This window comes from Neoarius graeffei, chromosome 19 (genome assembly GCF_027579695.1).
Source record: "Neoarius graeffei isolate fNeoGra1 chromosome 19, fNeoGra1.pri, whole genome shotgun sequence".
NCBI lineage: Eukaryota > Metazoa > Chordata > Actinopteri > Siluriformes > Ariidae > Neoarius > Neoarius graeffei.
In genome coordinates, this window is record NC_083587.1 from 30,025,497 (window position 1) to 30,038,538 (window position 13,042).

At 40.4% G+C, this 13,042-nt stretch overlaps 1 protein-coding gene across 5 annotated transcripts in view; it reads right to left on the reverse strand.

The window, feature by feature from the left end:
* jph1a (junctophilin 1a) overlaps positions 1-13,042 on the reverse strand; it is an 81,266-nt gene that overhangs the window by 14,318 nt on the left and 53,906 nt on the right. For 4 of the 5 annotated variants that reach the window (XR_009650692.1, XM_060899980.1, XM_060899979.1 and 1 more), the window contains exons 4-5: positions 460-1,121; positions 215-311 (exon numbers count right to left, since the gene is read on the reverse strand). Coding sequence is in view for 3 of the 5 variants with exons in the window: in XM_060899980.1 (XP_060755963.1) it covers positions 231-311; positions 460-1,121 (743 nt within the window). In the remaining 2 variants the exon portion in view is untranslated. Of the gene's footprint in view, positions 1-214; positions 312-459; positions 1,122-13,042 lie in introns of those variants that run through there. The other variant, XM_060899982.1, reaches the window with a different exon arrangement.

Sequence of the window (13,042 nt, forward strand, 5' to 3'; positions counted from 1 at the left end):
GCGTAAAAGTGTCTCGCTTATCACTGTAGCAAGGGATCACAAATTTTGAATGTTACAGATAAACCGTAGATGGTGGCACCTCTGCATATGAAATTCCCTAGAAGCAGATTCATGATCACATGTTAAAAAACAACAACAACTGGAGATTTGTGGGAAGAGAAAAACATGATTACATTTCCAAGTCAAGTGTTAAGCTCAACAAATGGTGGCTTACCTGAAACACTGTGCAATCATGTCAAAAAATGTACAAAAATGATGGCCAATCCAATATTCAAGAGCATCACCATGGCAACTAAAATAGAATTCAGACCCTGGAATGTAAATTAGACAAACAGTTGAGTTATTCCAAAAGAAAGCAACACCAGGTAGACCTATATACCTCACTGGATGTCTCACAGGCCATGTTTTATGATTTTTTTTTTTTTACACGATGTAGACAGCAGGGAGGACAACACTCACCGTATCATCTTCTAACACCTCATTCGTGATCTCCACATTGGCTTTCTTGGTTTCAGTGAGACTCTTTGGTTTTACACTTTCATGTTTCCTGAGCTTTGTCTCTGGTTTTGGCGTGAGTGATGGCACTAACTTCGGAGGTGGTGGCATTCGAGCTAAACTGGACTGAGTCATTTCAGGCTCTTCATCTTCCAGTTCTTCTGGCGGAAGGACGATCTTTTGTGTTTTCACATAATAGCTATGATAAGCAGTGTGTAACTGGCCGTTTATTGATGGTTTGTTGAGCTTGGGTGGCTTTGGTGGTGCAGTATCTTGAATTTTGATGGCAGGAACTTTGCTAATTTCGGCTACGGTGGTGGCCCTTTCATCTTTGCTAATCTTACGGGATATAGCACTGTTGTCTTTGCTAATTTTTCGGGTTGCAGTAGCGCTTTCTTTGCTGATCTTTCGGGTCACACCAGTACTCGTTTGCTGATATTTTTTTGTTGGTGATAATGGAGGTGAGGGAGTCAGGCTGTGGGCAGGAGAGTGTGATGGAGTCGTGCCACGGCGATAAAAGGGACTGCCTGATGAAGACTCTTTCTCCTCCTTCTTCTCCTCCTCTGGTGGAGCTTCTTTAATCTCTTCAACATGTTCAGTGAAGTTTTGCTTGATGTACTCAAGGCCTGTGAAAACAGGAACAGAAGATCGAGCATGGGGAAAGGTTATTAACCAAGGCATTAATACAGATGTCTGATATACTGATATCTGAAGATCTGAAACAATTGTCCAATCAACCCATGTGATTCACACTCCAGCCAGGAACACAGATTAAAAGGCCAGATCATGTGCACAAACATTCATGAACGTTCGATACCATTTTTTTTAATGAATGATGAATTTTTGCAGAAGAATATGTGAGCATATGTGTCAACTGGTCTGAGGAGTAAAGACTGTGGTATAGATATAGAGAAACATGATAAACAGCAATGACTACACTCCGGACTATAGATTCAGTACCAGCACTGAAGCTTGTTGGAAAAGTATCTTGTCCATGAATCAAATTCACTTGTGTTATGAAATGAGTGCTTAAACAGTAACAACATAACCCTGGAGTTGCATAATGGTGTTTCTGAGAAATCTGACATTACCAAACAACTTAAGCCTGCATAATTTAATAACAGCAAAGAGGAACATCAAATGCTTAGAGAGATTAATGTCTCTTCTGATCCTAATTGCATGCAGTAAATTAATATAAGCAGAGTATGAGTTTGTTTGTGCTTAATGCTGTCCATGTAAATTCCACACATGGTTTGGATAACTCAGTAAAGACTCATGACTAAGTCTTCAGTCACTTACAACTATGATTCTTTTCCATTTATGAATATTATACTGTATAATGTAAAATGATATAAAACATCTTTATTATCTTTAACATATCAACAATCTTTAACCAATGTTTCAATTTATAGTCAAATATACATAAAACATGATCCTCTGCATGATCTTGTGACTCCACAGAGACTTATCTTTAAACCAACACCAAAGAAATTTAATCTGCAATTTGTTAAACAGATTCAAAATAAGGCCTGTATAAAGCTTTAGGATCACTTTCCTCATCTCCCTTTAATCAGACAGAAACTCACTGATGAGGGATTGCTACTGTCTATTATGAGAAGCTGAAATAACAGCACATCAGAATAAGCATGACAATAATCACCAGGCATGTGTCTAAAAAAAATCCCCAAATCACTTCACACTAAAAACTCCTGAGTATTAAATTCAAATAACAGCATATTTAATATCATTCACATTAGACAAATGCACGAAATGGCCAAAGGTTTGTGGACACCTGACCATCACACCCATATGTAGGCCTTCCTCAAACTGTTGCACAAAGTTTGAAGCACGCACTTGCCTAGGACGTCTTTGAACACTGTAACATTGTTAATTTCCATTCAATTAAACAAAGAGGTCCAAAATGTCCCAGAATGACAATGCCCCTGTGCACAAAGCAAAGTCCATGAAGACATGGTTTGCCAAGTTTGGAGTAGAAGAACTCGAGTGTCCTGCATAGAGCCCTGACCTCAACCCCACTGAAAACCTTTGGGATGAACTGGAACTCTGACTGCACCCCAGGCCTCTTCGCCTGACATAACTGCCTGACCTTACTAATGCTCTTGTGGCTAAGCTGGTGTTTACATTAGACCGTATCCGTATCGTTTTCGTTGCGGATGCACTGTCCGTGCACATTAAAACGCCGGGAAACGACTCCACAGGCAGAACAATTTGAATCCGCCAGGGCCCACGTATTCAACCCAGTACGTATCTGATCCGGTGCTGTGTAAACATTGAGGAACGAGGATACGCAGTGCTGAGCTCTAGCTGACGTCGTCATTGGACAACGTCACTGTGACATCCACCTTCCTGATTCGCTGGCGTTGGTCATGCCACATTGGTCATGTGACGCAACTGCTGAAAAACGGCGCGGACTTCACTTCCTGCTATTTGTGTGTGTACGCGAATCGTTTTAAAAACGTTAATCTGATGATCCGCTGATTCGAAATAATGTAAACAGGGCCTAAGTGAGCATAAATCCCCACAGCGACGCTCCAAAATCTAGTGCAATGCCTTACCTGAAGAGTGGTGGATAACAAGGAAGTAAAAAGTTTTAAGATCAAAATCTACAGAATATATGCAGAATCACATCAGTTATAAACACATGCTATGAACTGCAATAATGGTTTTTGATCTTGTTTTTCTGAAACACACAATTATCCCTTGCTAGACAGGAGATTGCCTAAAAGCTGCATTCCTGCCTAAAAACAGATTCAATGCACAGACACAACAAATCAGTGGAAATGGAAAGACAAGAATTGAGAGCATGGTGAACAATGCCATACAAAGCTTTTTGCTCTTGCACACATTTATCTACACTGATAATAATTTAGAAAGGTTACCCACTTCAAGTGGCACTATGCATATTTAAGTGACATGCCAACATGAGGAGTGTACGAAGAGGTTGGGGATGACCATTTGTATCAACTATGCACCTTGCACAGGAAGGTTGAAAAGAGAGAGAGGGAGGACAGAAGAAGGGGGATGAGGTCATATATTCACAGGTCTGAGTGAAGGAATGGACAGCTGCTATGAGTCAGGGACTTGATCACTGTTCTGCAATTGCAGTCATTCCAACATGGTCATTTTAGATGTGAATGGAGCAGGCTCTGCTGCACCAAAAGGTCATTGCTCTCACACACTTCTGTGTTAATTTAATGTAAATGTCAGTCACACGTGCAGGCATTAATTCTTCTGAGTGTAATGTTATAGTTTAATTTATGGTTGTGATTACAGTATTCAAGAGAAAACCATCCAAGCACAGCTAGTAATTCTTCCCCATTTGATGATATACTGTATACAGTACCAGTCAAAAGTTTGGACACAGCTTCTAATTCAATGTTTTTTGCTTTATTTTTATTACTTAAAATACACTTGTCTTAAAGTAATGATGGATGTCGTTTCTCTTTACTTAGTTGAGCGGTTCTTGACATAATATGGATTACTACAATTGTGGAATAGGGCTATTTACTGTATTGTTATTATTTACTATTTACTGTTTGATCTCTAATGCATTAAGAAGGCAAGAAATTGCACTAATTAACTTTTGACGAGGCACCTGTTAATTGAAAGGCATTCCAGGTGACTACCTCATGAAGCTGGTTAAGATAATGCCAATAGTGTACAAAGCATCATCAAGGTAAACGCTGGCTACTTTGAAGGATCTAAAATATGAAACATATTTTGTTTTTTAACATTTTTTTTACCACATAATTCCATATATGTTCCATATCTTATTTCATAGTATTGATGTCTTCAATATTGTTCTACAATGTAGAAAATAGTCCAAATACAGAAAAACCTATGAATGAGTAGGGGTGTACAAAGTTTTGACTGGTACTTCTGTAACTTTGGCGATTGTGACAAAGAGTTCCTTTTTACTTCATCACTCCAAAGCACTTTTTTTTCCAAAATGCTGCTGGCTTATTTAGATATTGGGTTGCATATATCAGATGTTCACTTTTGTGATGGGACCCAGGCTTAGGTTTCCTTCTGATGACTCTTCCATGCAGATTTGTGGAAGTAATGGTGCACCATCACTACTGTGCCAGCTAAACCTTGTGCAGGTCTTTAGTGTCATATATAGGTTTTGCCTTGCTTTGTTTATCACATAATTCCATATATGTTCCATACAGTGGTGCTTGACAGTTTGTGAACCCTTTAGAATTTTCTATATTTCTGCATAAATATGACCTAAAACATCATCAGATTTTCACACAAGTCCTAAAAGTAGATAAAGAGAACCCAGTTAAACAAATGAGACAAAAATATTATACTTGGTCATTTATTTATTGAGGAAAATGATCCAATATTACATATCTGTGAGTGGAAAAAGTATGTGAACCTTTGCTTTCAGTAGCTGGTGTGACCCCCTTGTGCAGCAATAACTGCAACTAAATGTTTCTGGTAACTGTTGATCAGTCCTGCACACCGGCTTGGAGGAATTTTAGCCCATTCCTCCATACAGAACAGCTTCAACTCTGGGATGTTGGTGGGTTTCTTCACATGAACTGCTCACTTCAGGTCCTTCCACAACATTTCGATTGGATTAAGGTCAGGACTTTGACTTGGCCATTCCAAAACATTAACTTTATTCTTCTTTAACCATTCTTTGGTAGAACGACTTGTGTGCTTAAGGTCATTGTCTTGCTGCCTGACCCACCTTCTCTTGAGATTCAGTTCATGGACAGATTTCCTGACATTTTCCTTTAGAATTTGCTGGTATAATTCAGAATTCATCATTCCATCAATGATGGCAAGCCGTCCTGGCCCAGATGCAGCAAAACAGGCCCAAACCATGATACTACCACCACCATGTTTCACAGATGGGATAAGGTTCTTATGCTGGAATACAGTGTTTTCCTTTCTCCAAACATAACACTTCTCATTTAAACCAAAAAGTTCTATTTTGGTCTCATCCATCCACAAAACATTTTTCCAATAGCCTTCTGGCTTGTCCACGTGATCTTTAGCAAACTGCAGATGAGCAGCAATGTTCTTTTTGGAGAGCAGTGGCTTTCTCCTTGCAACCCTGCCATGCACACCATTGTTGTTCAGTGTTCTCCTGATGGTGGACTCATGAACATTAACATTAGCCAATGTGAGAGAGGTCTTCAGTTGCTAAGAAGTTACCCTGGGGTTCTTTGTGACCTCGCCGACTATTACACGCCTTGCTCTTGGAGTGACCTTTGTTGGTCGACCACTCCTGGGGAGAGTAACAATGGTCTTGAATTTCCTCCATTTGTACACAATCTGTCTGACTGTGGATTGGTGGAGTCCAAACTCTTTAAAGATGGTTTTGTAACCTTTTCCAGCCTGATGAGCATCAACAACACTTTTTCTGAGGTCCTCAGAAATCTCCTTTGTTCATGCCATGATACACTTCCACAAACATGTGTTGTGAAGATCAGACTTTGATAGATCCCTGTTCTTTAAATAAAACAGGGTGCCCACTCACACCTGATTGTCATCCCATTGATTGAAAACACCTGACTCTAATTTCACCTTCAAATTAACTGCTAAGCTTAGAGGTTCACATACTTTTGCCACTCACAGATATGTAATATTGGATCATTTTTCTCAATAAATAAATGACCAAGTATAATATTTTTGTCTCATTTGTTTTACTAGGTTCTCTTTATCGACTTTTAAGACTTGTGTGAAAATCTGATGATGTTTTAGGTCATATTTATGCAGAAATATAGAAAATTCTAAAGAGTTCACAAACTTTCAAGCACCACTGTATGTTATTTCATAGTTCTGATGTCTTCAGTATTGTTCTACAATGTAGAAAATAGTCCAAATACCCAAAATCCTATGGGGGGGTGTACAAACCTTTGATTGATACTCTCTATCAGATATTTTTAACAGATTTTTTTTAACATTGCCCCTGCTGTACATATGTGAGCATGATAACATTATTTAAAAATGCTGCAAAGTATTTGGCCACTGCAACACTGGATTGCAAAAAAGACTGAACGTATTAATGTAGGACTGTTACCTGTTATCAGTTTGTCAGCAGTGTGAAGCGCTAGCTGTTAAACAGCAGTCAGGATCATTCAGGACTTCTGACTATGATGTTTTGAGATATGGCAGTTCTTCAGTTACGTTATCTCTGTCCTTATCTGTAAACCAATTCCCTCCACCTGCTGTCTTGATCCTGAAACCTGCTCAACTATTATCTCCCACCTTCTTAACGAGTCATTTGAGTCAGCCTATATACTGTACACCTACTGTCAAACTGCTCTGCATACATTAATTCTCCAGAAGCCTGGGTTTAATCTACTACAGACCCTGTTCTTTTTGTTTGATCCAAATGCTTATGAGACGTTACAGTTCAAGGTCTATCCACTATGCAGCACTGAATCATCTTATAAGAGTTAACACTGATCTTTTGCAGCCTGTTCTCAGGGGTGCTCTTGACATTTTCATTTTGCTTATTGTCACGTTTGATATGGCAAGCTCTCTCATCTCAGAAATAGCTGGTGACAGAATATCGGTATTTCTCTGACTTCTCTTCCTTGGTTTACTGTCCTATCCCATCTCACTAGCAGGTATCCATTTGGAAAACAAAAATCCTCAAGGTGTACCCCAAGGATAAATTATTTTCCCCTTCATCTTCATCATCAATAATGTTCTGATGATGTTCATTTGGTTTGATAATATGGTCCCATGATCTCTCTCTCTTTTTTTACACTTCTCTCTAACAGCCTAAATCTATCATTTAAATTAGAAATAAACACCAAATTTCTTCACTGAAATCTTCCTGGTTTTGTCCGAAAAACTTTTCTCTCTGGGATCTCAATATTTTCCAGTTGAATATATCTGTGAAGAATCTCAGTCATCCAGGTACATAGTAATCTGTGGTTGGTAGAAGAGAGCAACTGGACTTGCTTGAACGTTTTCAAGACTCTTCAAGCAAGTCCAGTTGCTCTCTTCTACCAACCACAGATTACTATGTACCTGGATGACGGAGATTCTTCACAGATATGTTTCTACGCACTTTGGGATGAGATCCCTTCGACTGGTGCGGGAGTATGAGAGGACTTCCAGAAAACTGGCAGACATCTTAGCCAGAGAGGATCGTTCATTTTTGTCAACCTGGACAAAAATGAACCTGACATCTTTTATCAGCCACCTACAATGCAGCCATCAGCATTCTGATTCGGAGTCTATGATGATCCATGAGAGGATAAATACTTGATACTCCCTATTAGTCAGACAGAACTGAGGAAGCCTTTCGGATGAGAGGCAAAACGTTTTCAAGAATCTTCAAGCAAGTCCAGTTGCTCTCTTCTACCAACCACTGATTTCCAGTTGAATAACATCTAACATGAGAATAGTGGAAAGCTGTGAAATTATTAATATGTTAAAAGTTATTAAAAGTTGAAACAACAACAACAAATTCACCCCCAATATGGAACTGGGTCGGACTAAGTGTAATATGGTTACAGACAGAATTGACTGAGACTTATTAATTGAAACTGAAGAAATGATTGCTGGTAATGAATGGTTGTGTTGTTATGGGACAAGCTGACTTCTGTGCTGCTAATGTCCGTCCAAAAGCTTTGTGTACTTCCAAACCAAACACAGTGCTTCATTGTAGTCATAGAAACAGCTTTCAATAGCTGCGGTCTTACATTACATCTGCCTGTAAAACCAGTTTCAGCTGCTCGGCAGAATTGAGTGTGTGAAAGCAGTGTGGGAGAAAACTCCTTTAAGTACCATGGCATGAAAAACTCAACAAACTACAAAGTGATTTCAAAGAATAAGAGCTCCAATTGTCACACAGAGATTAAAGGGCATATTCTGAACCAATTTCGTTTTTTTTTTTTTAATATGAAAGTATGTCCCTTTACACACTCATCCAGAAGGGTAATTTTGCACAAGGCCATCTGTCTACAGCAGAAAAAAATAAAATAACAAAACGCGTCTGGAAAAATCCCAAGGGAGTCTGGAGCCAGATTCGTGACGTTACCTGCGGAAGCGCCAGCAGGCTGCGAGAGCTTTGCACGGTTTCAGTGCGCAGCCTGTGTAGACCAAGCGCTCCCATTTCTCTCTCATTGTCCGGTCTTTTGGGAAACGATGAGTACTAATCCCATCATGATTGGTGTTGCTACACCCTCCTATGATACATCTGTTAACCATTTTAATAATTACGTGATAATGTTGAAGAAATTTGCAGAAAACCACCGGGTCGTTTTCTCATAAACAAACCAGCGCTGACATCGGATTCAGAGGGAGGCGTCCTGCAGATGACATCACGAAAATCAATGTTTCCTGGGAAATTCAAATGCCAAGTTTTTTCAGAGGCGGACCAATTCGCCTCAAATGGCTTGATTTCAACTGAATTTTTCTGGTATTGCACAAGGTAAAAAAATTGCAGAGAATGCAGAATGTTACAGATATTTGACCAAAGTTTAATATAAAATAGGAGAATTACATTGATCTTGCTCCTGAATTTACCCATGATATGCACTTTAAAGACCCTTTATTATCCCAATTTAGTTCTAGCTGACTGTCACCCATTAGCTGATTCTGCTCTAACCTAATCACTGCTGCTACCAGTCTCGTCTCATAAGGCACATACAAAAAGCGAGCCACTATTTCTTTTTGAACTGCTTTTTGTGTCTTGGCATGTGGCCGAGGAACATGCCTGGAAGGAAGTGCTAACTGCACAACTGGCTAGTGTCAACTCTGAGAAACAGGGTGGAAAGGAAGCCTGTCCTTTCTAGAGGTGTTTACGGGGTTAGATTTTTATTTTATAATGTTTTTTTGGGATTGTCCCCCCATTTTCTTCCCAATTTAGCCACCTGCCAATTAAGGTTGGGAAACGAAACTTGATTCCAAATTAGAACCAAATCCAAAAATGCCAAGCACTGGGTACCCGTAAAAAATTTTAATTTCAGTTCTGCAATAACCCCTAGCAAAAGCTACATATGGGCAATTCTTCAGCAGAGAGGCCAAAATTATGAAATTATTAAGATTGCCTTTACTTGTCAGCTCAGTGTTATTGCTAAAGTATGGAATCCAAGGCAAAATGTACTGAAAACCATATTTAAAAATTATCACCCCAATTATAGCAATGTTGCTTCAGTGAAAGCTTGGTTCGAATTTTAAGAAATGAAAGTTCAGTTTTTTTCTGACGTAATTCCATTAGTGACTTTCCTTTCCTCATAAAAGGTTTCGTGTTCAGAGCCAATTTTTCTATGCTTTTTTAGCATTAAAATATACCCCATACAGTGAGAAAGTACTGCAACTAAAAAAAGTCACCACATTTTGCTGTGAATGTAATTCCATTACCAAAGAACTACCCATATTTTGAAGGATGTTCATAGGTACAGTAGTGTGCAAAAGTCGTAGGCACGTATAAAGAAATGCTGTGGACCAAAAATGGCTTAAAAATAATGAAATGAAATGTTTCAACAGTAAAAAAATACAATAAACAGCAGTAAGCCATAATAAATGAAGCAAAGTCAATATTTGGTATGAGACGACCAAATATAAAAAAAATAGTAAAAATAGAAAAAAACAGTAGTCTCAGGTACAGTGAGCGCAGTTTGATAAGGAAATGAGCTGTAGGTTTTACTGAGCATCTTACAGAACCAGCTACAGTTCTTCTGGACACTTTGACTGTCACACTCGCTTCTTCATTTTGCACCAAAACCCAGCAGCCTTCATTATGTTTTCTTTTTTAATCTGAAAAGTGGGCTCTTATGTAATATGCTGCTCAGATACAAACTTTTTTTTCTGTAAAATTTAATTTTGTGCTGGAAAATGAACCAGGTTGGTGGAGAAGTCCTGCCTCAAGTAGAGGAGTTTAAGTATCTCAGGATCTTGTTCACGAGTGAGGGAAGGATAGAGAGTGAGATCGACAGGCGGATCGGTGCAGCCTCCGCAGTGATGCGGTCGCTTTACCAGTCTGTCGTGGTGAAGAAGGAGCTCTCGATTTACCGGTCGATCTACATTCCGACTCTCACCTATGGTCATGAGCTTCGGGTAATGACCGAAAGAACAAGATCGCGGATACAAGCGGCCGAAATGAGTTTCCTTCGCACGGTGGCTGGGTGCTCCCTTAGAGATAGGGTGAGAAACACAGTCACTCAGGAGGAGCTCAGAGTAGAGCCGCTGCTCCTCCACATCGAGAGGAATCAGCTGAGGTGGCTCGGGCATCTCTTTCGGATGCCTCCTGGACGCCTCCCTGGGGAGGTGTTCCAGGCATGTCCCCCCGGGAGGAGGCCCCGGGGAAGACCCAGGACACGCTGGAGGGACTATGTCTCTCGGCTGGCCTGGGAACGCCTCGGTGTTCTTCCCGACGAGCTGGCCGAGGTGTCTGGGGAGAGGGAAGCTTGGGCTTCCATGCTCAGACTGCTGCCTCCGTGACCCGGCCCCGGATAAGTGGATGAAGACGAGACGAGAGACGAGATGAGACAAGAAAACAAACGTTTGGAAACTCTAAAATGTTTTTGTACTGACTCAATAATGTAGAAATCATAAAATAGAAATCTATAACAAAGCTTGTATGAAAAAAAATTGGGTGTCTAAGACACCCAATGTGGTGAGCAGAAAAGCATCTCAGCATGCAACAGCAGAAGACCACATTGGGTTCCACAGTACTGTATCTGCCAGGACCTCTTTACGTGACTATGTCATGCATCAACACAATCGCGTGTCCATTTGTTTATTGTTCATTTGCATGCATTTATAATGCCACAACAGTGTGAAAGATGGACTGGAATGGATAAGCAGAATCAGATAAAATTGAAACAATACCCAACCCTACCGCCAGTTCCTACCCACCAGCCAGCTCTTCCCATCATATGGCACTTACCAAACAAGGAGGGTGAAGTCTAACACATCCTTCCTTTGAGACACATGAAGCAAGTCATCAAGTGCATCTTTTCAAACTGCTGCTCATGTCACAGGGCAGAGTAACACACTTGGAGGAAAGTGCTATCTACCCTTTTCCACATACCTGAACTCACAGACACCCATGATTAGTTACTGACAGAGGAAAGAGTATACCATCCTTCTCATATACAGTCACAGCTCACTTTAATAGGTACACCCATCCAGCTGCTGTTTGATGCAGTTCTCTAATCAGCCGATCCCTTGACAGCAACACAATGCATAAAATCATGCAGATACAAGTCAAGAGCTTCAGTTAACGTTCACTTCAAACATCAGAATGGGAAAAATTGTGATCTCAAAGTGACTTTCATTGTGGCATGGGTGTAGGTTTGAGCCAGATGGACTGGTTTGAGTATTTCAGAAACTGCTGATCTCCTGGGGTTTTCACACACAACAGTCTCTAGAGTTTGCACAGAATGATGAGAAAAACAAAAAACATTGAGTGAGCAACAGTTCTGTGGGTGGAAACAAACGCCTTGTTGATAAGAGAGATCAGAGGAAAATAGAGTGCTTCGAGATCAGCGCGAACCCGGCGGCGGCCATATTGGAAGTCAAACGTCGCTGTGTCAGTGCATTGTTGTTGCTCAGCGAAGCAAAATGCCGAATACGTGTGTCATTGTTGGCTGTAGTAGCCGGGGGGAAAAGGGTGGCAAAAGCTTCCACAGACTCCCTGAAGTCGTGACAAACCCGGGAATTGCAGCACAGGAGAAAAGCGAGCGGAGGAGACGACAGTGGCTGGCTGCCATTAACCGATCAAATTTAGGACTAGACTGTATCCGGATTTGTTCTGATCACTTTGTGACAGGTAGGTTAAATTGTCTTGAATTTCATTAGTTACTAAAATAAATGTGATACAAACTTATCTTTTCTATGTACTTTCAGCAATGATTAATGGATATATTTGTCACATTAGGTAGCTTATGTCTACTGCAGTGCATTGTTGCATCAAATGGCATTTAAGATCTAGGCCTAGTAATGTTTATGTACACATGCTGTTAGTACAAGTTACATACTAGGCCTACATTTTATTCACTGACTAAAATAATTGATAATTATGCGGCAACAAGCTGGGGTCAGCTTTCCATTCCTTCTCACTAACAGTGTATGGATCTACATTCCCAATGAAACGTACCTTCTCAGCATAACGCTCCCGTGCCTGCTTATCCAAACTTTCACAGTAGTGCTCCATCACTTCAGATGTCTAAATTCTTAAAAAATCCAAGCTTCTAAGCCCTCTAACGCGGAAACGAATCGGTGAATGTGTACTCTATGATGTGTACTCTACGCGCGCTCTGGAGTGAGTGACTTCCAAGATGGCCACGCCGACCGCATGGTTACTATTTTTAGCATCATCTCGGAGCACTCTATAGCCAGATTGGTTTGAGCTGCCAGGAAGGATATAGCAACTCAGACAGTATCATCACTCTTTACAACCGTGGTGAGAAGAAAAGCATTTCAGTATGCAACAGCAGAAGACCACATCGGGTTCCATTCCTGCAGCCAAGAACAGGGATCTTAGGATCAACAAGTTTCGATTAAAGTGGCCAGTACATGGCCAATTTTGCTCCTTGGCTCCCTG